Consider the following 27,990-nt stretch of genomic DNA (forward strand, 5'->3'; position numbering starts at 1 on the left):
CGGTAGGCTGCACCAGAAGCAACTGGGGGACGCCCTGTGGGACACATTGTGGTGGTAAAAACACTTTGATTGCAACCTTTTCAGGATGTCCCTGTTGTCGTAGGTCAGGTAGCTGCGACCGGTGAACTGTGGGATCTCGATGGCTTCCGTCACGGCTGCAGAAAAGGACACGTGCACTTACACCCCATCACCACGTGGTGGTAGCACTAACACGTTGTTTTAAGCATAGAGGATACCAGCTACTGTCTGTTATATGTTTAAATAAGAGCTACACTGTAGTGCTGACTTACTGTTCAAGCAGTAATTTCCACACTCTGCAGGCGAGGCATTAAAAAAACAGAGAAGGCATAGACAGGTTTAAAGGATTAACTTGTCCCCTGCATAAAGATGATGTATTTAATCCCCGATGTCACATGGTGCTCACTATGTCACATACCACTGGCGTCTATGACCACCATTTGTAATCTCTAATGTTTTACACGGGGATCAACGGACCTTTCTGGCAGTGCCGGCCATCGTACCCTAGGGGGCAGTCACACTCGTAGCCGTCCCACTTGGGCCTGCAGGTTCCGCCGTTGGCGCAGGGACTTTGGACGCACGGGTGAGCGGAATTGGCCACGTTCACGCCGCCAGCCGAGCCGTTTGTTATGGAGATGGTGCGATCGTTCAGTATCAGCTAATGGAGGGTTTGGGGGGGTCAAATAAGCACAGAAGAAGCATCATTGCATCAGAAGAAGCAGCATCATTTGGTGGGGGAGGGAGAACAGTAAGCCAACACTGCCATCAAGCGGACAACTGATGCGCAAAAGCCCATCACGCCTTTTCAATTTCTACACAGGCCTGACCCTTCAGAGATGTTTTGTCAGCTTTCTTGAGGCTTACAAAATATACATATTACAATAATTAATAATCGATAAATTGATTAGTTTTAGATTAAAAAAAAAAAAAACAAGTCAATAATTCTGCTGGCCTCGATAAATTGTTCTTTTTCCTCGTCACTCTGTACCACACAGGCTGGATGACAAGAAGCTTCACTCTGCATGTGTCTGTGCACATTGGTTCTATACTGGAATGAACGGACAACGAAGAATGAACGCCTGTCGATCTCGCGTTCCATCCTTCCCTCACTCGTGAACAAGACCCCGAGGTACTTAAACTCCTCCACTTGGGGCAGGATCTTATCCCCCTTTACAGGCGAGGACTATGGACTCGGAGGTGCTGATTCTCGAGAGATATCTCGTCACGTTCTAATCTCACAAGATCTCGCGACACCCAGAGGTAGTACACTATGTCAACATGAAAAAAATAACAGTACAATGGCACATTTAATGTTGTACTGGAAAAAAAGAAGAACATCCGAGGGTAGATGAACTGGTGACTTTTTAAGGTGAAATATAAAAGTACACAAAAGAGCTAAATACCACCCTGGACTCCAAAAAGTTCATGCTGACAGCGTGGGCACGTTTGCAGATGCCAAATGTGTGCCACACTAGCGCTAAAGGTTACGGCGGTTAACTTCTTTGTGTACTTGGACGACAGTTTAACTTTTATTATACTGTCATTTTTATGTCCAAATGACGTCTTTTTACATTTGTAAGACAGTACTAAACTTACTTAAGTACGTTAGTTGAGAAAATAACGCTACCCTTTGAATAGTTCCGGTGAAGGGCTTCATGACGGCGGCGGTTCTCTTGGTTTTCTCGTACTCTGGCACACCTCCAATGTAGAGAGGAGAGCTGCAGTTTATCTGCGTGAAAGCTCCCTGAACACACCAAATAATAGTTAATAGTCGCACCATACAGTATATTTGCAAGCTTTATGAATGACATACGGTCATGGAAAAACGATTAGACCACCCTTGTTTCTTCAGTTTACTGATCCATTTTAATGCCTGGTACAACTAAAGGTACGTTTGTTTGGACAAATATAATGATGCTAACAAATATAGCTCATAAGAGTTGAATTTAAGAGCTGATATCTAGCAACTTCCATGCTTTTCTTGATAATAACCAAAATCACTTAAGTTCCTACATGAATAGCTATAGCATTCTACTGCCAGAAAATGTAACTCTAATGAGTTATTTTTGCTGTCATTGTTATATTTGTCCAAACAAAGTACCTTTAGTTGTATCAGACATGAAAATGAACAAGACACTGAAGAAACAACGGTGCTCTAATCATTTCTTCCATGACTACAATTACAATATGGAGCTTATCTGCCCCCTTGTGGCGACCAAAGATAAAGTGCAGAGTGGATGATTACCTCAGCAAATCCTTCCACAGGCCTCTGGCTGTCCACTTGCAGGATGCCACTCTTTGCAGTGCGAGACACCCTCAGCTCGTGCCAGGCGTCCAGGCTGATCTGCTCCTTGCTCCTGAAGCATCACCATCATCATCATCATCATCAAAATGTGGCAGCAAGTCAAAGGACAGGGCATAACCTTAAAACAGCGCCTCCAGAGCCGCAGTCGAATCTGAATTCCACGTATCGCTCCACCAGGTTGATGGCCAGGAAGTCCCCACTGCCGGCGTCGTCGCTGTACAGCAGCGTTCCGTCGGGCTCAGACGGCCTGAAGGTGAGCTCGAACTCCATGAAGGACAGGTAGCTCTGAGTGGGCTGAGGCCACGGCACCACGGCGTAAGAGAAGAGAGTCTCGTTGAAGAGCGGTGATGACAGAGAGAAGCCTGAGGGGAGGAAGACAGGATTTAGTGTTCAAGTGTTTTGTATCAGGTGGCACATTAAATGACATTACTGGAATTACTTCTGGATTAATATATCAAGGCAGCGGCAATTCCATTCAATTATAGCTCTTATTGATAAAGGAAACACAAATGTCTATTAAATCTTTATTCTATCATAATTATTTAACTAAATTATACACAAATGTGGCTGGTCCAGTCCAAAAAAAATATTTACATGAAACTGGTCCATGCTGATAAAAAATAAAATAAAATAGTGAAAATAAATTATAAAATAAACAAAAATTAATACTTTAATTTATTTAAATGAATATTTACTACATTAATTTAAATTTGCAAGCAGTGATCACTGTGGGCTACAAAACAATTCTAACATGAAACTGGTCCATGCTGATAAAAAAAAAAAGTAAAATTAGTAAACTAAACTAAATTAAATTACCTCAAAGAAATTACATTTGTACTTTACTATGGTTTAATATACACAAACATTGGCCAATAAGAAATGATATTGGTTATATCGTTTGGTATGTTTTAATATACCAACAATGTTATAATACAGCATATTATTATTTGCAACTTTTTCAAGGATAAATTCCCTGATATCTGTTTATTTCATGATCAATTTTTCAACCATTCCCTGCTGGCTGCTATTTATGACTGTGTGTGTGAATAGAAAGAAGAAGATGATTTCCCCTCACTCTCTTCACAAAGCGCTCCTCTGAAGCTGAGCGGGCAAAGGCAGATGAAGCCATCGGCGCGGTTTGCGAAGCACACGCCGCCGTTAACGCAGCCCACCACGTCGCACACACTGTCGCTGCACTCGCCTGCGCACCACAAAACACTAACGTCAGCTTTTCATAAAGGAAGTCACAAGCAGCCACTGAACAACTTCAGGTGAGAACTCAAGTAAAAAAAAAAAAAAAAAAAAGATTCCCTCAGTGTGATAGCTTAGCATGCACATATGCCCCCCCTAGTGGCTGTAGGCAGCATTGGGTTGACATCAAAGCAATCTGATGGGACGCTTAATAAAGGCCTTAAGGCAATCATCTCATCTTGATGGTTTTACAGATAAATCAAATCAATCAATCAATAAATAAAATGCCCACCTACGTCAGCGCCGCTCAGAGCTCGGCCCAGCGGCCACGGCCTGATGTCGATGGCCATGTTGTTGACGGTCAGACTTTGCAAGCAGCCAACGAAGCCTCTATTGGTGCCCGTCGTCCTCACCAGGTGATAAGCGCCCGGAGCTCCGCCCACGTACAGCGGCGAGCGGAATGTGATCTTGGTGTACTGACCCTGAAGCGGGAACAACGCACACATACGATAAATGGACACTAATTGGCCATTTCCTAAGGTACACCTGCAACATTTAAACGTGATATCGTTACCGGGGATCGACCGGACATCGGCGTGTCGTTGTCCAGTCGGAGCCAGCCGCTCATGCCGTCTCTAAAGACGGTCACCGTGTGCCACTGGCCGACCACGACGCGACTCTCGCTGATGATGTGAGCCGCGCCCGTGCCACAGTTAAACCTGGACCACAACACAACTGACAAGTGATCGCTGTCCAATGAAAAGCAGAAATATTTATCAGGATTTGGAGTGCATGATAACGCTGATCGGAAAACTTAGCTCTGATTGATCACATGGTCATTTGTTAACAATTGGACAACACAGCAGCAACAGAACCAATGTTGTAATTCACATTTCTTTTTTTTGTTTTTTAAGTTTTCAAAAATGTAATACATGATTTCACATTTTCATTAATTCAATAAAATGACTTGGCTGGTCCAGAAAGTGGGGCACGCCAGCAAGTCGCCATGGCAACAACAGATGCTAGCCTCCTTCTTAAAAGTCGGTGTAGCATCAACACGTGAAGCTTTTGAAGCTATTTAACACCAAATACTGATCTGGACGGTGTAGTTCAACACGTGCAAGGTGCCACAATGGCCTCACCTGTAGTGCAGCTTGCCTCGCACCAGGGCCAGCGAGGTGAAGTCTCCACGGCCGTGTTCATTCTCACCGCAGTAGAGCAGCAGACCATCCTCAGCGTCCGCCTGTCGCACAGAGACAATGTCAGTGTCGATAAGACGCCTCCAATAAGCAACAGATTCACCTTGAACTCCACTGTGATCTGAAAAGACTGGTAGGAGTTCTTCAAAGGTTCAAAGGTCATGTGGGAGTAGCCGTAGAACCTGGGAAACTTGACGGACACCACTGAAGAAGAATGCAGATATTGTGCAATCAGCACATGCTATGTTGCTCATTACATGGTAATGAAATCAAATAAATACAGCAGCTCTGTTCTCTGACCTTCAGAGCAAGTGTTCCCCGCACGTCCGAGGTTGCAGTGGCAGCGCGACCCACCGCTACCAAAGTCGCTGAGGCAGAAGCTGTCGGGGGGGCAGACTGTGTCGTCACAGGTCAGTTGGTAGACTCGTGGAACCTCGCCATTCCACTGGGAGATGGTGGGAGGCGCGGTGGATGCGGGCAAAGTGGTACTGGAGGAAGATCATCGCAATCAAGATAGGATCATCACCTGCATAATCTGTCACGATGCTCTCAGCGCTGACCTGGTGGTGGTAGTAGCGGTCAGAGTGGTGATGTCCCGCTCTGAGCTGGTGGGGAAAATCAGACCTGAGAAGTCAGGGAAGACTGTAGGGGTGGTGGAGGAGGCCAGGGGAAGTGAAGTGTTGTCGGGTGGAGCCATGGTGTTCATGCGGTAGACGACGTTCTGACCCGACGGACCGGAGCGAGAGCGAAGCTGCGACTTGCCGTTGTCTTGATTGACATCAGGAAACTGATTCAGCTGGGAATAATATGAAAGAGAAAATTCATGCAAATGATGGTAGCATCTTTAAATATGAGCCACTCACCTTCTCAATAAAGATGTCATAGTCGGAGTCGTCAAAACCGTCGTCGTCTTTGACCTGCGTGTCTGTGAGGTAACGCCCGTAATCACCACTGCCCACATCTGATGCTCCTGTTGGGACATATACAGTACACCCCTCACATTTCAGCAAGCAATTTTATTATAGTATCTTCCTTTTGGAGAGTAAAGTAAACTTATACTCTGGAGTAGTCAGTGTACAGCTTGTACAGCAGTATAGAGTTACTGTCCACTGAGAATGAGTCACACAGCCATTATTGTCTAAATTGCTGGCAGCACCTCACAGCGAACATGTCCACATTGTGTCCTTGATGTGAATGTTTAGTACGAGTACCTTTGTTCTCTATCACTCCCTTCACGCTCTTGGCCATGGAACTGTCCCGTTTGCTTAATGCTATGATATGAAATATACTACTTTTTAAAATTTACCAGACGCATTAGGTGAATTTGCAAAAAGTACCGATATCAGCCTGAATTTCACTCAAGTAGAAATATGATCTTAGGGAAAAACTAAACTGAAACACTTATATGCGAGAACAAGGCTAAAATCCCACAGCATTTCAGTTTGCGGAATGAAATTATGGAACAGATTGAGTAAGGAACTCAAACAATGCACCAAGATGAGCGAATTACAAAAACAATACAAGCAAAATACAAGGCAGAAGAGTCTTGAACTACAGATTATTATATTATTCATGAAAAAATCTTAATTACATCATATTGTTACATTACCTTACCATTATTCTATGTATTAAAACATCACATGTGGAATACAGGAAGTGAATGAAATGTACTGCACAAGATGTGGAATGGATGGGGGGTAGGACTACATAAGCTTTGCTTCTTCCTACTCCTTTTGGACATGTGGAACTGTGAATGGAATTATGTGATGTATTCCATTGTAACTTGCATGCATGTTCAAATGAAACCAAACCAAACAAAAGTATCGGATGGGAAACAAAATCATTGGTATCGCACATCACTAGAGGATACTGTTCCGTCAGTGATCCTGAAAAGAAAATGCGTCAACTTGGTGTAAACACTGAAACATACATGGAGTATTAAGGCTACAGTGGGAAAGCCTAATCTTATCTTACATAACAACGCCCCCTGCCCCCCATTGTCTTTGTCCCATGCAGTCTTGAACAAAAACTAATACTTAATTCTACAAAGTGATACGCAGTGCTCCTAATGCCCAAAGTGGGCCGTATTGTTGTTGGGAAAAGCAAATAGACTTAATTATATGAAATTTACTTTAAGTGTCCTGCCTTCATGAAAGCAGAATGTTGCAAAGTTTTAAAATGCTAATTAAGCCAGCCTAGTAACATTAAATCCTGCATACTGAGCACTGGCACACAGGGGGGCGCCCAGCAAACTAATCTACTGTTGTGTAACAATGCCCCCTCAAACCACAGCACCCGCTTTCAACCCAGTATCAACACAAACACACTCATACACACACTGTGGGGTTGTCAGTGGGGGAGCCGCAAGAAAAGTATGTCAGTGCGTCAGGCCCACCCCCGTTGCCCATTCAAGAAGCACTGCATTGTGTGTGTGTGTCAGGGGTAGAGGGACGGGCAGAGAAGGGGGTCTGGCATCCCGTCCTTAATCCCGTCTGATGAGACTTGAACGTAACCCGCTTTCATCCCCCGCTGAGAAACCCACGCTCGTCCATCCCGCCGCTTCTGTCCGTCTGTCTGTCTCAACGTCTCTGCCCCAACAGCCATTTTTTGTTGTTTTGAGACGGGGAAATTTCATCGTCACGGCTCATCCCTCATATTTGGTCCGTCACCATCTGCCTCAACAACATTTGACTCACTCAGGGATTTGGGACTTCTTGTTTACATTACTTCATGAAGTTACTCATTTTCTCTGAGTGAAGTAAACACACCACTTCGTCCTGTCGATTAAAACGTATCTTACATATGCTAGCATTAACGTGTCATAGCCCTATTCACTGTATTATACGATGACACCTGGATCGCATGACCTGTATGGTGGAAACTCTTCCGGTCAAAGTAGTTATTGCAAAAAACTTAAAAATCATTCCAAATGACGCGGCGCTGCACATCAAACAATTGCACACAAAATGGTTTGATTATATATATATATATATATATATATATATATATATATATATATATATATATATATATAGGCTGCGACTTTTTTTCCCCTCCACACGCTTTGAACACTGCGGCTTAAACAATGGCGCGGCTAAATTCTGGCTAAAAAGAACTACAGTTCCCATGATCCTTAGAGTGCAGGCAGGAAGTCATGAAAGAGGCTAATATGATCTTTTGATTCAAAACAAGTGAAGCCTCATGAAGCTTTGAGGCTTTCCTTCAAATTGTGCCGGGACAGATTGGGAGCTTCGGTGCTTCAGTGAAAGCAACATGAGCAACATCCAGTGGAAGAGTGCAGTCAAAGCAACCACGTGTCTCTATGGACTGAACCACTGGTGGCCATTACTAACATATAAAAAACCTGCCAGTGCTCTCCTTACAAACCTACATTGTTCAACAGCTTGGTGGTGATTATATACACAAGTTAGCAACAAAACAACCTGTCAAACCTAAGACAACCACTAATCCATACCACGTGACATTTGCAGAACGATACAAGCTCCAAAGCACTAGTTGGAAGCAGTGTGATTCAGGGTGTCTGACACAAGCTCTGAGGTTTCAGGTTCATTTTACCATCTCTAATTTTGAAGTCTTAAGCAGCAATCATGTTTTGACATGACAAATCTTAAGTATGTTTGATCGAGTATAGAATTACTACAGCTTATGACTGGACTGCTTGGACCGAGGCAGCCGTTGAACTCCAACAGAAAAAAACATCTCATGTCTCACTCAGAGTTAACAAGCGACGCTGGGAACGCCGAGTGTAGGTAGGACTGCAAGGTTTATAGTGTGTCTTTCCATGTGAATATCCCATGTTACAACGTGGACACCTGCGGCTTATGGCAAGTGCAGTCTATACAGTCTATGTCTTTGTTTCCTAGGTGGCCGCAGCTTATATTCAGAAGCGCTCAATAGTCGGGAATTTACGGTACTTATCCATTCATACTGCATATGCATCCATCCTGTCAAACCTTGCTTGTTGGTCACAAGTTTGCCTGGCTGCTTGTTGGCTGGGGAACAATAGTGCACAAAGCAGAAAAAGGACAGGTAGACCCAAAACCTACCTACTTATCTATCAAACGTAGATTTGGTGAGCGCAGCCACACTCTTCATTAGTAGACACAGTGCATGCAAAGACATTGCATTAAGCTGCTGCATGTACACACCTGTGACTGTGATGTGTTTTTTTTTTTTTTTTTTTTTCAATAGGAATCAGTCCCACATAACCCTCACACATGCCAGCATCCAAACAAATAAAGTAAATGACTTGTGTCCAGAGGCTGTGGTGAGGTAACCCACTGACCCACTAACACACACTGCTGTTAGTAAAGGCTATGTATCACGAGTCGTAATCTACTCCATTCAATTGAATACTTAACATCACATTAGCAATGGTCAGTTTGGGTGAGCAATGAAGTGTGTGGAGAAAATGGCAAGCAGGGATCAACAAACAGTCTTACCCAGAGTGCGCACCGGGTGATTGACGTGGCTCGGCGGGCTGGCTCCGTACAAGTTGACGGCTCTGATGACAAACTGGTACTCCGTTTCTGGTATCAGGCCCTTCAGCACCATGGAGTTGGTCTCGATGGCCTCCCGGATGTACGTCCACTCCGTGTCCATTTCTGGCCTGTGGACAACAAGGTAAAAAAACAAACACACACACACCAAATGTATCAAAAATCCAATGAACAGAGATAACGCTCACTTTATATTGACACTGTCAGAGAGGTACTCATTTAACAGTGTTCATTATCAGAATCAGATCAAAACAAATGCTTTGAACTCCCAAACTGTCAAGTCCAAGCCTCCGTGTGGAGCTGATAAGAGGTCACATGCTGATGTTGACAACCCTGGGGTCACACATGCACGTTATCGTCACCGTTCAGGTCGCTTTGCAACCAGGCTTGTTTCATTGCAACGTTTGTGAGACGCCGATTCAGATTTGTCAAATCCGCCTGCGTCTCTCTTTGTTTGCAAATATATTGTTAAATATATTTGATGCTTTTTATATCCAACACAGAATTTTTGCCTAGTGTGTCACACTGGGGCGATGGAGGTGTCTGTGTTTTGGCACATCATCAAGGGATTTCTGGAAAACAATATCTGACACTATCTGGCTTCGACGTGCAGACTGAAACATAAGATGCTTTGTTCTGTAGAATCTAGAAAGCAAAATGCCCTCTTTTCTGTATTAAAGGAGTATTGTGTTCACACAATGAATCATCTTTGTCACGTTGTGATCCACAAGATGCATGAAAAGCAGAGCGGTCTTTGATTTAGGATTTTCATAGTCCAGTCTGATTCGTTCAATTTTGTCCAAAGTCAACTGATAGTTGAATGTTGTTGGGGGTTTTTTTTGTGTTTTGTTTTTATAAGAGCATCGCTAATGGCGAGCCCTACAAATAAACAGATTCCATTTGTGACTTTTGCCACCCTAAAGAAAAAGGCTCAGACAGTACAGTACCTTTATTTATTTGCTGACACAAGAAAGCAGTTCACATACAGTAGATGCACCGTCTCCATTGGTCTGTGAGTGTGGCAGTCGGCTAGCTCAATAGCACTGTCCGGTACTCCACTGTTGTACAGTTATGTGCAAAAGTGGCAGGCCATCAGACTTGGATGCTATAAAAACTAGACCTCCGCCGAGGCCAAAACTGTTCACAAAAGTGAAAACAAAAGTAGAGTGTATCTGAGTTTGTGAGCTTCTTGGAAGACGGACGATGCCATTATGATTTTAATGAGATGGACACTTCCCCATTGATGCCATAGTAACTTCAATAAATTCCTGTAAGCAAACTTTTATCCTGATACTCACCAAAATCGAAGGGTTGTTCCTCTACAATCAATCTTTTGTGGAAACATGTCGGGGATACTGGATTAAATGCGTGAAAGGTCACTTGTAATAAATGAATAATATGATATTTGGTCACTTTGCGGGTGTTTATGTAATGCAGAGGAGGCAAATAACTGTTAGGGGGAAGACATCTAGAGCAGGGGTGTCCAAAGTGCACCCTGGGGGCCATTTGAGGCCCACGTGGCACAGCAAAAATAGAAAAATCAGCAGTACTTTTACGAGATAGTCAAAATATTAAGAGAAAAAAATAATTTAACGAGGATAAGTTGGAAATTTCCGAGAACAAACTTAATATTATGAGGAAAAAAATAACAACTATTAAAGAAAAAAGACAATTTAAACTTAACTTACATTTTTAAGTCGTAATATGAGAAACAAAACAACAAATAAAGTTGTAATTTTTGGAAAATTAGTTTGCGGAAAAAGTTATAATGATACAAGAATAAAATCAAAATATCATGGGAAATAAAGTTGTGATTATGAGAGGAAAATTTACAAAGAACAAAGTGGAAATAGTTAGGAAAAAAAACAGCAGAAAAAAAGAGCTGTAATTTTACCACTTCCAGAAAAAAGTCATTTTTAAAATAAATAAATTGTAATAAAGAATCTTGCTATTATTGCTTTTATGAAAACATGTCCTAAATAATGCTGTAGACCGGAGGGCATCAACAATGTAGTAGTAAATCCTCATCCATCATGGCCCACCTGATGTAAGCAACCAGGAAGTGGAGGACGGGTGCACTTCCCTCGCTCTCCCCTTGCTGCCATGACAGCGCCAACTCCGTGTCAGATATCGCCATGACGACAGGCTGAGTTGGGGGTGAGGGTGGCATGCACATTTCTACAGGCAGAGTGAGAAATAAAGGATATAGTACAGTATATAACGGCATAATAATCACGGAGAACGAACAGGCTTGGTTTTTTCCTTCCCCTCACCATGTGAGCCGGTGCCAACGTCTCGGGGCATGCTGGGTCGACCCTCCCCGGCCCAACCGTAGGCGCCAACACTCACTCGGTACTTTGTGTTCACCTTTAAGTTTGCAACGTCCACATCCTAGAAGGTACATAAAGGGAGATCAGTGACATAAAGCCTCATTTCCACTAAGCTGTGCTGTCCAGTTCAGTTTGACACGGCACAGTTTGGAACGCTAAATTCTGTTCATGTGTATCATAGCAGATCAACACTGCTACACAATTGGATAAAAGATGGGTAGCACTCGTGATGGGGTTATTTCTTACAAATCTGAATTGATTTAGACCCAAAATTTCAGATAAAAGTCAGGTCAGCACAAAAATAAGCAGCTTTACTGAAGACAGTGCATGATATGCTGCTGCTTGCCGCTGTGCCTTGAGGTCTGGAAGAAGACACTGGACTCAAACTGTGCAGATTGTGATGTCAATCCTGACCTACGTCATCATCCCCATCACTGTGGTTTAGGTACCCTTCCACTTTGGCTTGTACCCCCACAGCGGGGTGCCAAAAGGTACAACTGTACGGATCCGTTGTTTTGGTGCCTTTCACAAACGATCCAGCAAAAAGTACACACGGAGCTGTACTGCATGGTGGAAACAAGCTGAAGACTGAGGAAATATTGTGAAGATTAGAAATATACATTGGAAAAGAATACAGATGGAAAAAGAATGAAAGAGATTACAGAGGAAAAAAAAGGACAGAACAAAAAATGGTGACGATAGCTGAAAATGGACAGAAAGGGTGACATCATAATAACTCTACTTGCACACACACGCTATAAAACACCAAAATGTACTTACAAAGCTTGCTTGCCCGTCAAATTGGCCCTTTGAGAAAATAACAGAACAGACTGATGAGTGTCTGAATGCGGCAGAGTGCAGACATTCTAATAACACATTCATCACTAAAAGGATCTTCCACATGTGCAAAGAAGCACACCTTTCATTAAAATAATATATACATTTTCTCCTAAGTACGCTCCTTTGTGGATGAAACCCAAGGACATTTCAGGTCCCACGACACAGAGAAATGCACGGTGGTCGACCGCCACGATTTATTCCACGTGGCATCCTCTAGTTGTTCATGGCACTGTTTTATAAAAAAAAGCTAGAATAAAAGGTTGCTCAACAAAATAACCAAGAACTTACAGTTGTCAGCATGTCCAGACTGAGAGGCACTTCCAACACGGAGGCCGTGCCCAGCGGACGGCCATTTTTCATCTCTGTGTAAAACACCTGGAACACACACACAGATAGAACCACTGAACGAGAGCACGGACCTCCACCGAACATCACCTGCAGCGTCAAGGCATGAATGGTCGTGACGGATGATACCCATACGATACCAAGCTTGGAAGTAAATAATACTCGATTTCTGTTGCCAAATCAAACAATTATTTTTTTACACTACGATAGATGCTAATAGCTAACCTTTTCACTTATCAGTTCTACAGATGTACAAATTGTACTTAGTCAACAAGTAGGGATGCTTGTCTATATGTGCCCTGCCTGTCGCTCCAAGTCTGCTGGGATAGGCTCCAGCATACCCCCGCAACCGTAATGAGGATAAGTGGCATAGAAAATGGATGGATGGAAATAAATTAGTTAAAGCGCTATTTTTGACAGCCCTAGTAAAAATATGGATACGGTTGTATGAGAACTGTCCAAAATTGATATTTTGGTTTTCTCCAATATAAAAATGTACTTTTTGCTCATTCTTTATCATCATTCACCTAATATAAAAAAAAAATTGATATATCAAAAACAAGAAGTTGCACACAAAAATAAACAATGAACCTCCTTGGCAGAGGTAACTCAACCCAGTGATTGGCCTAATGAACACACACACACACACACACACACACACACACACACACTTATCTGCGAGTTGTTTGTAAGCTAACTGCAGCTCGCTGACTAATCCTCTTAGTGCAGACATATGGTCAAAGCACACACAGATTCACACTTTAATGGGCCACTAAAATGAGGAAGGAAGGTCACCAGGCTACTCTGCGTTAGTGTGTACAAACATTTGAACAAATAGTCAAGGAAATATAATATGCTAAATAATCCTGTCTTGAAGCAAATGAGACAAAACAAAGACCACTGCCTGATTCAGTCTCAACTCGTTAACTCGTTTGCATCCTACAGAAGAACAACGTGACATGAGCTAAGATAAGGGTGTTCAAAGTGCAGCCCGGGGGCCATTTGCATTTTTTTTTTTTTTTTTTTTTTACAAGAATACAGTCAAAAAAGTTGAAATCTAATGAGAAAAAGTTTTAATTTTACCAGAACTATGTTGTAGTAATCGCTTTAGGAGCATAAAGTTGAAATATTTTAATATTAATACAAAACAATTTCAAGTCATAATAAAATGAGAAACAAAGCCGTAATTTCTGAGAAACTTTTCATGTCAGGAGAACAACGTCAAAATGTTATGGGAATAAACATTTATGAGAATTACGAGAAGAAAATGCACAAGAAGAAAGCAAAATAGTTGGAAAATTCTTCAAAAAACAACAACAAATGTAGGAAACAGCTGTAAAGTCAGAATATGAAGAGAAAAATGTTGCATTATTATGAGGAAAAAAGCCTCCATTTTAAGAGAATAAACTTGTAATCTTATGATAAAAATAACATTTTAATAGCATAGAGTTGAGATATTGAAGAAAAAAAACATTTTTTAAAGTCATCATATTATGAGAACCAAACACAACAAAATAAAGTTAGAATTTTTGGAAATTTAGGTTGCGGGAAAAGTTCTAATAATATGGGAATAAAGTCATACCAAAAGAAATTTTACAAAGATTATGGAAGAAAAAAGTCAACATATTTGGAAAATTAAAACAAAAATAAACAACAGCAAAAATGGGCCACAAAAAAAAAAAAAAAAAAATCTAAGCCCGAAGTTCATATTAATAAAACGCTTTTTCACCTACAGCCGTCCCTCGTTTATCACGGTTAACTGGTTCCAAACCCGACTGCGATAAGGGAGTTTCCACGAAGCAGAATTCAATATTAATAAACAGAAGATTTTTGTAGTTAGAGCATAGAAAACCTATTTAGGACTTTCTAAATATGGGCTTTAACATTATCAGAGCCCTAAAGAGTCAGATTTGACTATGAAAATCCTTAGTCATAGACAGCCCGAGTATTTTCCTTCCTTTTCTGCATGTAAAACTATAACTATTCTCCATAAAAGGAGTTTTCTGTTAATGTTTTGGGTGTCTAGAACAGATTAAATGGATTTATATTATTTCTTAAGGGAAAAATTGATTCGGTTTTCATAGGAACAGATTAATGACAAAAACCAAGGTTCCACTGTACAGTGCATTTTGTACAAAATCCCCACTTTCATGCGAGTAGACGTAAATGTACATTACATCGAAGAAATGACCCATGTCCCACTTAGTGGTCAAAGCACATAAGGCAGAGCAAAACGAATATACTGTATTGGCAAAGCGCTAAATAATGATTTATGTCTTTCCTTGTCTCTAAAATGAACAAATGAAGAAGCCCCATCTGAAACATCAATCTCCTCTCAAGGCCACCGTGTTAGACGGAGTGTGACAGGCATTTTAAAAGCTGAAGAGCCACCCACTTTAATGGTCTGTGCAGGAAAAATGGACATCCACGCAGGAAAAAAAGTGTGTACATTTGATTTGCGGTTATTTGTTTTTACTCTGGCCAGGTTGAAAATGTCTGTTCTGGAGCACCATCAAATGAAGAATGGACTCTACCGCTGCAACAAGTGCTAATACGAAGTACATCACCTGAGTAGCATGTCAGCCAAAATAGCTGTGTAGTGTTCATTATACTATACATACAGTACTATACATACAGTCCATATACACACATTCCAACTTTATGCTACTAAAATGTTATGTTATTTTTTTCCTCAAAATATTATTGTAAAATTGCGAGTTCTTGTTAGATTAGACCATTTTTCTGTTAATATTTTGACTTTATTCTTGTAAAATTACTGCTGATTTTTTCATTTTTGCCGTTTGCTGTTTTTTTTTTTTTTTAAGTTTTCTTGCTTATTTATATTTTTACAATGTGCTGCAGGCCAATAAATAAACCATGGGCCGCACTTTGGACACCCCTGCTATAGTGGAGTTCAGGACGCAAAGCAGAGCCATCAGACAATCAACTTTCCCCCCCCAACTAGCCACTACAAATGAACGGATAACTTTTGTTATAGATATACTGTAGGCATCATGGCATATACTGTAGATTTGATATATGTGTTATATGTTTTATAGTAAGAGGTAGATCATTTTGCCTTTTAACTTGCAGGCTAAAAAAGTGCGTGCAGCCCTGATATACATGTACAATGTACACAAATACTCATATTTACAAAATTTCCTAAATATATGTATTCTCTGGTTATACACTTTGGGACTAAAGTAGCACTATATTACCAAAAGTACTTGCTCACCTGCCTTGATTCACATATGAACTTAAGTGCCATCCCATTCCTAACCCAAAGGGTTCAATATGATGTCGGTCCACCTTTTGCAGCCATTACAGCTTCAGCTCTTCTGGGAAGGCTGTTCACAAGGTAGGAATTTTTGACCATTCTTCCAAAAGCGCATTGGTGAGGTCACACACTGATGGTGGAGAAGGTCTGGCTCTCAGTCTCCACTCTAATTCATCCCAAAGGTGTTCTATCGGGTTCAGGTCAGGACTCTGTGCAGGCCAGTCAAGTTCATCCACACCAGACTGTCATCCATGTCTTTATGGACCTTGCTTTGTGCACTGGTGCACAGTCATGTTGGAAGAGGAAGGGGCCCGCTCCAAACTCTTCCCACAAGGTTGGGAGCATGGAATTGTCCAAAATGTTTTGGTATCCTGAAGCATTCAAAGTTCCTTTCACTGGAACTAAAGGGGCCAAGCCCAACGACCCCACACCATAATTCCTCCTCCACCAAATTTCCCACTTGGCACAATGCAGTCCGAAATGCACCATTCTCCTGGCAACCTCCAAACCCAGACTCATCCATAAGACTGCCAGATGGAAAAGCGTGATTCATTACTCGAGAGAACGCGTCTCCACTGCTCTACAGTCCAGGGGCGGCGTGCTTTCCACCACTGCATCCGACGCTTTGCACTGCACTTAGTGATGTATGGCTTGGATGCAGCTGCCCGGCCATGGAAACCCATTCCATGAAGCTCTCTGCGTACTGCACTTGGGCTAACCTGAAGGCCGCATGAACTTGGGAGCTCTGTAGCAATTGACTGTGCAGAAAGTCAGCGACCTCTTTGCACTGTGCGCCTCAGCATCCGCTGACCCCTCTCCCTCAGTTTACATGGCCCACCACTTCGTGGCTGAGTTGCTGTTGTTCCCAGACTCTTCCATTTTCTTATATTAAAGCTGACAGTTGGCTGTGGAATATTTAGGAGCGAGGAAATTTCACGACTGGATTTGTTGCACAGGTGGCATCCTATGACAGTTCCACGCTGGAATTCATTGAGCTCCTGAGAGCGGCCCATTCTTTCGCAAATGTTTGTCATCAAAGCAGTCTGCATTCCTAGGTGCTTGATTTTATACACCTGCCAGGCCAAGTGATTAGGACACCTGATTCTGATCATTGGGATGGGAGAGCAAATACTTTTGGGAATAGCTCATATGCTGAACAAGTGTGAGCAAACCCGGTTTTTGAATATCAAAAATAGGCATTTTAGGGCTTTTTACAGTATGGGTAAAGCCATTATTTGTGGTTTTGTGGTTTTTCGTGGGAGTTTTCGCGGTTATCAATTATTGCAAAATGGCAGGAAGTGTCCACCTGTTGCCATTCATACAACATTTTTGTTCGGTGGTGTGCTGTGAGATTTTTGGAGAGTAAAATATGCGCCTTGGCTCAATAAGGTTTGTAAAAACATGAAAAAGGGACCCACACATGAAAGAAAGTAAAAATTCCCTACTGCCACTTGAGCCATACAGCCATTAATGTCCTGCTTTAGTGCTTTACGACATCAGCCGTCAGAGGTCTATTTTCTCTGCTGCTGAAGGGTTCCATCAAACGTATTTCAAAATGTCAATGGATGCCTCAAGGCTGTCGTGCTGCGTTAAAAGCCATCCTTTTAAGTGGCTTGCGATGGACAAACATGCGGCGTGGAAAGTGTGGAAAAGTTGGCTTCGTTGCATTTTTACCCAAATCCTGTTACATGAAGGGCACCATTTGTTTTCAGTGGGTTTAAATAAAAAAACATCCACAGCTGTTATTTTACAGAGACCCCTACAAGCTAATTTTTTTCCCAAAAGGAGACTGAAGGCTGCCAGAAAATGGGCTGCTGCAGCCAAAAGCAGACTGTGGCATATAATCCAGGGTTACGTCATTGAGTATCCTGAAAAACATTTTATAAACAAAATGTATTATTATTATTATCATCATTATCATTAAGTCACAGTAAGCTAAGAAAGGCCCGAGCCAAGATAGAAACCTCACCTCCAGGCCAGTTGCAAAATGTGACAAACAAATGGAGAGTGTCTGCCAACCTTGTATCCGGTGATGGTGCTGACGTGTCGTCGGGGCATCTTCCATCGCACACTGAAGGCGGTGCAGTTGACTGTCTCCAACTGGATGTCCAACGGAGGACTCAGGCGATCTGGTTGTTTAGTAGACAGAACAATGAAAAGGACCACTAAATCCAATCAAATTGCTTATTTGATCAATGACCTCATTTTAAAACCTGGAAAATACCAGAACAGTTTTTAAAGATTATATACCATTATAGTAGGCCAAACCTTACTTTCTTTTTGACGGTAACTTGTTCATTATTATTATTATTATTATTATTATTTAAAGAATTTTTTTTACACTTTTATTTAAATATTTTTTTCTTTATATTTCATTTTAATTTTAACTGTTAATTATTTTCTACGCTTTTGTCATTTTTATTTTTAATTTAAATTTGTATTTAAATTTTTTTAACACTATTATTGAAGACATTTAAATTTTTTGAATGCTTCTTTAAATGCTTTCATATATGTATTTATTTTAATATTTAAATCAAACCAAGCAAATGCATTTGTTTCCTAAAATTGTCATCTTTTGAAACATTAGGACACATAATTACATGTCCAAAGTGCATTTTAAAAGGAATTCATTGAGGCGTTTTATCAATAAAACAACGAACTACATAACTGCATACATACAAATAATGCATAAATTAAAATTAAATATGAAAATTGCACTAAAAGCACATATTTCACTTATAACTGTGCAGTAAACATATACACCATACAGGAAGAATGAGCACAAATTTAAAATTACAAATAAACAAATAAACAAGTCAGACATCTCCAACAACTGGTTGTACGTATAGTCCACTAGATAGGATAGAGACAGAGGGACAGATACACACACACACACACACACACAGGTATATATAAAAACTAAACTCTTCCCTCACCCACCCCCCATCTCCCCAGGTAGGGTGGTGGCTGTTCACCTCAAGCTCGGGTCCTCTACCAGAGGCCTGGGAGCTTGAGGGTCCTGCGCAGTATCTTAGCTGTTCCTAGGACTGCGCTCTTCTGGACGGAGATGTCTGATGTTTCTCCAGGTGTCTGCTGGAGCCACTTCTCCAGTGTGGGGGACACGGCCCCCAGTGCTCCTATGACCACGGGCACCACTGTTGCGTTCACCTTCCAGGCTCTCCAGCTCTTCCTTGAGCCCTTGGTATTTCTCTAGTTTCTCGTGTTCCTTTTTCCTGATATTGCCGTCATTGGAGATGGCTACATCCCTCACAATGGCTGTCCTCTGCTGCTTATCCATGATCATAATGTCCGGTTGGTTGGCTACAACCATCTTATCCGTCTGTATTCGGAAGTCCCACAGGATCTTCGCCTTCTCATTTTCCACCACCTTGGGAGGTGTCTCCAGTCCATATTCTGCACAGACGTTTCTGTACACTATACCGGCTACTTGGTTATGGCGTTCCATGTATTGTTTTCCTGCCAGTATCTTACACCCTGCTATTAGGTGTTGGACTGTTTCAGAGGCCTCTTTGCACAGCCTGCACCTGGGATCCTGCCTGGTGTGGTAGATCTGGGCCTCTATTGCTGTGGTGGTGCTTAAGACCTGCTCCTGTGCTGCCATGATTAGCGCCTTTGTGCTGTCCTTCAGTGCAGCCCTCTCTAGCCATTGGTAGGACTTGTTCACATGCGCCACTTCAGCTATCCGTCCGTGGTACATCCCATGCAGGGGTTTTTCCTCCCATGATGGTTCCTCCAACTCCTTATTTTCCAGTTTCCACTGCCTGAGACATTCACTAAGTGCTTCATCTCTTGGGGTCATCTTCCTGATGTATTCGTGGAGCTTGGATGTTTCGTCTTGGATAGTGGTCCTGATGCTCACTAATCCTCGGCCTCCTTCTTTGCGCATAGCGTATAGCCTCTGGATCCTGGATTTGGGGTGGAACCCTCCGTGCATGGTGAGCAGCTTCCGTGTTTTAACATCTGTGGTCTGAACTTCCTCCTTTGGCCAGCTTATTATCCCAGCAGGGTATCTGATCACTGGCAGGGCATAGCTGTTAATTGCCCGGATCTTGTTTTTGCCACTTGCCTCACGTGTTGCAGATACTTGACAGTTGCAGCTTTCCTTGTGGCCTCTTCACGGTTACTATTTGCCTGTGGTGTCCGCAACATCTACTATTCTGCCTTCTGGGCAACAGCAGCGGGGACAGAGCGTCTCCTTAGTATATGCCACACACACACATACATATATATATATATACACACACATATACATATACTTTATATATATATACACATATACATATACTTTATATATATATATACACACACATATATATATATACACACACACACACATATACTGTATATATATATATATATATATATATATATATACAGTACATACACACACACTGTAGTTATATATAGTCAAGTATTACATGTTATCATGAATGTACCTACATGGCCACAACATGGATATAAAACCTTATTGGAGGTGTTTTAATAGCAGGCTTTGTAGGCGGCATAGGTGCTTCCCATTACATGCAGTAATGAGCTGTCTCTTTTTATCTGTTTTTACATCTTTAGAATGCCCAGAAAAGAGAGAGAGAGAGACGTGTGTTCATGCCTTACATAAGGATTGTGGATGATGGGCAAAATTCCCAAAAAAGTGCAGTTTTCCTTTAAAACCCAATTGGAACCTATTTGACCACTAAATTGAAGATAACGCTACATACTGTGTATAGTTTCCTTAAACGTATTGTCTCATTCCTTTTCTGTCTTTCTATTCCTCCTGGCGGAGCGATGAGCCCCAATTGTTGTCACCTGGCAATCAGTCATGTTTCGTAAGCCTTTTCTTCAGCCATCTCAAGCCGTATAGCTGACCAGCGTCATGGTTTCTCACCAAAACACTGCCCCTAGCATTCGGGAGAGAATAGCACGGCACACGCTCAACTCCGACAAAGAACTTTGAAAGGCTCATGACGGTATCAGACGGGACGGCGTAGGGACGAGACAGAAGCATAAACCAGCTGGAGCCACAACAGAAGGATTAAATATCCGCACGTGGCTCCAGAGCCGCGGCTTGTACACCCCTGCATTATGGTGTAGGCTTGATGTATGACGGAAAAAAATATATTGATATACCTAGGTCAAAAGTCATACAGTATCTGAGAAAATGTACGCCAGTTGAACCAAACGTGTCGTGCATCCTGGGTCAGAAATTGTAATCAACTCAACTTATATCAACATTGCATATTTGGCAGCAAAATGACACACAACCATGAAAATCGTATTCAATGTCATCATTTCAGGTTGTGCATAGGTAAGATCTTACGACATTTAGGTTTGGATGAAGGCTATGGAAAAAGTTCAGCCTCAGCATCCTGTCTAGATTTACTTCAAAATAAACTACCACTTTTGTTTAATAGCTGAACACATGTGAGTCAGAGGAGTCCACACACAAGGAGACAGCCAAGGAGAATGTAGGCTGATGATCATCAACGTCCGTGATGGCCCACTGCATCGCAGCTTTAACAAGCTCACAAGCATCCTCATAACCTCATTGACACACACTTTGAAGTACGGAAGATGACCACAATCAAGTTGGAGAGTTGATTAAAATGCTAAACAGCGGTTCAACACTAAGCGGTTCAACACATATCTGGTCGACTGGTGTAAAATCAACAACCTGGCCCTGGATGTGGACAAAACCAACCAATCATCATCCACTTCAGGAGGAGCCCACAGCCCAGTCATACACTCCTCATCAACAATATCACCGTAATTTCCATTTCACGCTTTGAACCCTGTGTTGTGGCCAATTTTATGCTTAGCGTGCATCTTCAGGAAGTAGTGAAGGGGACGTTAATACGGTTTGAAGTCTTATGCAGTATTCATGTTTTGATCTAACAAATCTTAAGTAAGATGGATCAAGTCTAAAATTACTACAGCTTCTGTTTGGACTCGGACCGCCAGCCGTCACCATTGGAACAGTTTGATTTAGCGTACGTTGACGAGTCATGCCTGGAAAGTGGTGCGCATGGATGACGTCACATAAAGGCGACTGTTGTTATACACTGGGCTCACATGCTGCGTTGAATAAACGGAGGCAGCACACCCGCTCCAAAAGAGTACAAGTTTGTAAGTGTTCGTCTTGTCAAAGAGTGTCTTCAGCCGCTAAACTACTGCTAACAGGTTTCAAAAGGCTGGCCTACTGCGTGATGAAGAGGACAACACAAGCTAAAGGGCTAATTCAGCTCGAGACGAAGGTGACGCCGAGAGCGACAACGAAAGAGAGGGAGAGGCTGACAAAGGAAGTATGAGGCTGTTCAATTGTGAAAAAAAAGATGCTTTGAGTGGTTTTATCTCCTAGCAGGATGAGGACGGCGATGAATGTCTTTTCTGGTAGGCTACTATTTAACTAGCCGTATTACAAGCACTGTTCGTTGCTGTGTGTGCCTAGACAGGTGTGGCCTACGTATGTAAATCTTTTTTTCCTCTTTAAATTTAGTGGATGCGGTTAATATACCGGTGCACTCTCATACATGTATCCGGAAATTCCGGCATTGGAGATTGTCAGCAGGATCAGGTTCCTGGGGGTGCAGATTATGGACACCCTGACCTGGTCCCATCACGCCAGAGCTCTTGTAAGGAAAGCTCAGCAGCACATGCGTTTTGTGCGCTGGATGAAGAGAACACATCCCCTTCCAATCCTAATCACCTTCTCCAGAGGCACCATGGAGCGTATACCAACCAACTGCATCTCTGTGTGGTCTCAAAAAAAAACAAAAAAACACTGCTTGACCAGGTGTCACAACATCAGGAGAGAGACATGGACTGTTCTCCCCACTTTCACACAGAAGCAAAGAGGTTTCATTGTTATACTGTAGCGATTCAGTTGCTCTTTTTCTCTTATTACTTTTCTGCATCTCAGCCAACGAAACGAAATCTCACTGATACGTATCACAGATGCAAATCTGAATGACAACTAAAGTCGGTCTAAGTGTAACATTCATTCACGCATTGCATAGTGAACGTGACGGTGAACCACCAGATCCAGCAGAGGGAGAACGTACTGTAAATCTAGTTGTTATTCAGATACAAAATCAACGCATTTAAAAAAAACAATGAAATCATTTTTTGGAGTTACTTTCAGGCACTTTGCTTTGTTCCTGCCAGCTCTCCCTATCCTTTCTCTGCTGCGAGTTAGCGGAACCCGGTGTCTGAAACTGGAAACAACATAGTAAATGTGACTGGTGTGGGACTTTTTACTGGGTTTTGGTGACTGACAAAAATGGTTTTCCTAAAACTGTATGGAAACTTACTATAATACAGTAATGATTTGGAGGGCATGAGAAAGTGGAAAGGAAAACATAGCTCTCATTGACCATGTGGTCATTCATAAACAAGTACAGTCATGAAATAAATGATTAGAACGCCCTTGTTTCTTCAGTGTTCATTTCTATACCTCATAAGAGTTACATTTTTTGGTAGTAAATGCTACAGGTCTTCATGTAAGAACTTAAGTGATTTTGGTTATGATCAAGAAAACCATGGAAGTTGCTGGATATCAGCTCTTAAATGCAACTCTTATGAGCTACATTTGTTATATGTGTCCAAACAAACGTACCTTTAGTTGTACCAGGCATTAAAATGGATCAATAAACTGAAGAAACAAGGATGGTCTAATCATTTTTTCCATGATATATTGCACAACACAGCAGCAACAGAACCAGTGTTGTAATTGCGGTAAGGAGAAAACTGCTCAGCCAGTATTAGTAGCCCTGACGAGTTCATTGCAAACAACAGTACAGCTAGTGAGACACGCATGACATTCACACCAACAGCTAAGTCGCACAGTGTTTTTTGACCAGGCGGTAATTAGACACCCCAATGGTTATTTGCTTTTGTAGCATTGTGCTTTAATCTCCCCCCGGGGACAAATACAATTTTTCGAAGACCACACACCAGGCGACTAAAGCAGACTCTGCCTAGCGTGTGTGCACCCTTTAACAACTTAGCATTTTGTCATTCTAAAATTGTTTTTGCTAAGTGTGGTCAACATTGCAGGAGTGCAATCAATTTTTTTTTTTTTATTACCGTTGCTGAGACCAAATCACAGCCACCACCCTGTGTCTCCCACCAAAACACTATAAACAACAAAGTAATGTTTCACTGAACAGGTGATCACCATGAGACCTTTTTAATTGCACACAACTTGCCTGCTCCATCCAGGGATGGGAGGTAGGTGTGTGTGTGTGTATGCAGGTAGAAGCAGTGACTCATGTGCAGCTTGGATGTTACTCAGGAGATCAATGGTGGGCTGGTGGGGCCTTAAAAGCAACAGGATGCCATTTTAATGAGAGCAGAGTGTTCTGGGGCAGCCTTGATATCTGTAAAAGGTAAATGTCAGTGCAGGAACTCAGTGAAGGACAAAGACTTCAGTGAAAAGATATAAAAGGTCTGCAATTGCTTGTTCTTTCCAGTTAGCATTCTTCTTCCACTTGTATTTAGTGTGTTTAAAAGGGGCTGTCTGCGTTGGTTAGGTGCTACATGGGAGGCGATAACCCTTGAAAACTGTATAATCCGCCGACTTCCTCCTCCCAACGCTGCAAGCCACGCCCCGTGCAACACACACACACACAGGTCAGTCTCCTGGCCCACGATCCATTTTCAACTGGCCAGTGTCAAGGTCGAAAAATATTATGGACTATGGCCCGCGTATAATATGTACTTAACTGTTATTAACTATACAGGCAATATTTGTTAACGAAGGCCACAGTTTGACCCTGAAACAGACTATTTCTACTTCCATTATTTCTTATGGGAAAGTTCAACCATTTTGAAGGAATTTCATCTTTCATCTCTTCACATACAACCATTTCTTCAATCATTCACATCCTTCATCCCATATTAAAAAAAGTAGCACATGAACTCCAAGTTACAATGAATACACTTTAGAATGCTGTTCTTCAGGCCCATCATGACACATTTGCACATTCTGGGTTGCTTTTGCACAAGTGTAGGCACATTAGGGAGCGTTTTCCTACAGATAACGATATCGAGTGCTACTAAATGACTCCAATAAATAATTCAGCGTCTTACTTTAAGCGAGATTAAAGCTGTCAGGTGCAGGAGAAAGTACAACCACCTTGAGCAAGAGAGACGCCGTTAACCCTTCTATCACCTAAGCATGGGGGCGGGGAGGGTGGGCTGATGTGATTCATGTGGACACCCCCCTACGCCACCTACCCCGCCCCATTCCATTCCGCCTTTGCCACAACACAAGTAGAAATGTCAGCAAGTGGCAGAAGACAGCCTGGACTGTGCATAGTATGTGTGTGTGTGTGTGTGTGTGTGTGTGTGTGCGTGCGTGCGTGCATGTGGCCCGCTTCAGCCCAAGGGATCCGACCGCCAAGACGTGATGCAAAGAGATGGAGGAAGAGGAAATGGGCGGGACTAGTAGGATGGAGGAAGACGTCAGGGTGACAAGATAACAAAGAAAGCTAACATCCAGCCAGCGTGTGCCTCAGGGGACACATCATTGTTGTTGATGTGTGGTGCCTTCTTTCTTTCTTTCTTTCTTTCTTTCTTTCTTTCTGTATTTACTGCTAGGATTTACTCATTCATTACACACTCACAGCGCAAAAAAACAGGTGCACCTGGTGTGAGATACGACACAGTGCTACATTGCGCCTTCAGAAAGGTGTTCATTTAACAAGATCATTTATTATCGTCTTTGCAGTGCTGTGTCAAGCAAAGGGCCGTTTCTAATATTTTGACGCTCTTGTGCCGCTTTTTAACATAAAATATTGGAAACAGCTCTCTCGATGAAAGAGAATGTTAGATACGTTTCGTGCCCTTGCCAACAAAGAAACGCCATTATAGTGGCTCACTAATTCTGCCTAGCAACAAGTGGTTGGGGAAAAAAAAAAAAGTAAACTTTTCTTGTTACATTTCCAGAAAAGTTGCTGATGTTTGATTCATGTTTTTTTTTCAGAAGAGGGAAAATGCAATTGGATCTAGAGAGTACAGGGAAAAAATAAAAACAAGAAATGAAATATTACAATTTTTTGCTTTTTTTTATAAAAAGTTGTATTTTTTTCACCAGGAAAAAGGTTGCAATCTGTCAAAAATATTGTCCTTTTTTTTTTTTTTTCAAGTCCAACTCTTACAAGAATAGTTGTTTTTTTTTGTTTTGGTTAAAAAAAAAAAAAAAAAAAAAAGTGTAATCATTTCTACAAAAGACCCTGAAAGGAAATGGTGGAAAATAATTTTGACGGGTTTTTCTTACCCAAAAAATTTATTCCCTCCCCCAAGTCCCCTTGGGGGCTCTGTACATTTCAAATGTAATCGACATTGGAATCTAATTCAGATTTTTTTTTTTGTGTTTTTGTAAAATCTTACAAGGATAAAAAGGGTTTTTTTCCTCAGAATGAAATGCTCCTAATAAAATAAAATTTGGGGAGAAAAATATCCCATTTTGAGGAAGGAATAAAAAAAAAAGGCTATGGAATAAAAAAAAATGGAGAGAAAAATTTGTGTTTTAAAGAAAAAAGGTCATGTTAGAAAAATGTCTTGTATTTCCAGAAATAGATTACAACTTTATTCTGATAAGATTACGACTTTAATACAGTAATAATATGATTAATATGTAGAATAACATAGATTGTTAGAGCCAGTCATCAATGATGTACACCTAAAGTGCTATTAATGTACATCTTTGGTGGTCTCTTACCAGTACTGCATATGCTTGATATTTAATATTGTAAAACAATAATGGGCAGAAGACAAAAAGAAGGTTTAGGCAACATGTAAGGAGACAATAACGAGATAAAGATTGACTTATAGGTCAAAATAGAAGTACAGTTGAACTCACCAGACCTCCTCACATTGGACCTCCTTGCTGCACTACAGACAGCGACCATGCACATTGCAAGGACAACAAAGTGCACTAAAGTCCTCTCTTTGCAGCTCGTCTCCATATCTTCGCCTTAAAAAACAAAAAAAGCTCAAATGTTCATTTTCTCCAAAGTCCCACAGCGAGGTGATGACTTAACTCAAAGGTTAATACGAATATTAATAACGAAGTTATGGAGGTGTTTTATCTCCAAAGATGCAGCATGCAGAGCAGTGTCCAGCTCCTGGGTGACACTGATGAGATTAGGGTCCAAAAGATCAGTGGGTTGGGAACGTCACTTCACTCACGGACACACGAGACGAGCGCGTGCCCAGCCGGAGCGCGCAGAGGGACCCAGGAGACACCTTGTGCGCAATGAGTGCCGACGCAAGAGTAGTGGGCATGGTGGCTTTTTTTTTTTTTTAATGCAAGAGGCTCCCTATCGTGTGACGACTAACTGCTTGGTCGTCTTATGGCGAGCAGATGACACGAACAGCCAAGTGCTGGACCGTGGAGCCATTTAGGGCTTTAAGAGGATAATAAGCGTCTAATCTGCACACTGCACACACAGATGGAGGCCACGTCTTGACGCGCGCGCACACACACGCACACGCACACACTTACTACACTCGCACACCTTACCAAAAACATAAAAACTACAGATGTTCATTTCAAAGATTAGAAGACTTCGTTTGGCTGCCAACGGGGTATTATTTTAATAGTGCATGTATTATTATTATTATTATTATTATTATTATTATTATTATTATTATTATTATTATCATGAACTAAACAAATATTTAAAATTCCATACTATGGAAAAAATTACAAAATATATGGAAACAAATCTAAAAATTCTTAGAAAATATTTTTATTGATTAAAATATTAAAAACAACTCTCAGTATGCTGCACAGCCACTTAACACAAGTAGCAATTCATGTTAAATACACCCTTTACAGGACACTCAATGAAATACTTACAAAAAAAAAAAAGTACTGCTGTGGTTTGCAATAGACTTTAAAAATTACCATTATAAATTATATATATTTTCATTGTGCGTATAT

The 27,990-nt window shown here is 41.6% G+C and overlaps 1 protein-coding gene across 3 annotated transcripts in view; it reads right to left on the reverse strand.

Annotated features, from left to right (window-relative positions):
- LOC129180123 (pikachurin) overlaps positions 1-27,990 on the reverse strand; it is a 57,459-nt gene that overhangs the window by 6,972 nt on the left and 22,497 nt on the right. For 2 of the 3 annotated variants that reach the window (XM_054774232.1, XM_054774234.1), the window contains 21 exons: positions 26,905-27,018; positions 18,045-18,154; positions 12,692-12,778; positions 12,344-12,370; positions 11,507-11,624; positions 11,276-11,411; positions 9,177-9,343; positions 5,577-5,683; positions 5,274-5,509; positions 5,014-5,201; positions 4,817-4,917; positions 4,657-4,757; positions 4,089-4,233; positions 3,807-3,996; positions 3,399-3,524; positions 2,442-2,685; positions 2,264-2,375; positions 1,646-1,762; positions 496-676; positions 291-314; positions 77-155 (listed from right to left, as the gene is read on the reverse strand). In XM_054774232.1, the coding sequence (XP_054630207.1) occupies positions 77-155; positions 291-314; positions 496-676; positions 1,646-1,762; positions 2,264-2,375; positions 2,442-2,685; positions 3,399-3,524; positions 3,807-3,996; positions 4,089-4,233; positions 4,657-4,757; positions 4,817-4,917; positions 5,014-5,201; positions 5,274-5,509; positions 5,577-5,683; positions 9,177-9,343; positions 11,276-11,411; positions 11,507-11,624; positions 12,344-12,370; positions 12,692-12,778; positions 18,045-18,154; positions 26,905-27,010 (2,702 nt within the window). In that variant the 5' untranslated portion in view covers positions 27,011-27,018. Of the gene's footprint in view, positions 1-76; positions 156-290; positions 315-495; positions 677-1,645; positions 1,763-2,263; positions 2,376-2,441; positions 2,686-3,398; positions 3,525-3,806; positions 3,997-4,088; positions 4,234-4,656; positions 4,758-4,816; positions 4,918-5,013; positions 5,202-5,273; positions 5,510-5,576; positions 5,684-9,176; positions 9,344-11,275; positions 11,412-11,506; positions 11,625-12,343; positions 12,371-12,691; positions 12,779-18,044; positions 18,155-26,904; positions 27,286-27,990 lie in introns of those variants that run through there. The other variant, XM_054774233.1, reaches the window with a different exon arrangement.

This window comes from Dunckerocampus dactyliophorus, chromosome 4 (genome assembly GCF_027744805.1).
Source record: "Dunckerocampus dactyliophorus isolate RoL2022-P2 chromosome 4, RoL_Ddac_1.1, whole genome shotgun sequence".
In the NCBI taxonomy this organism is placed as follows: Eukaryota; Metazoa; Chordata; class Actinopteri; order Syngnathiformes; family Syngnathidae; genus Dunckerocampus; species Dunckerocampus dactyliophorus.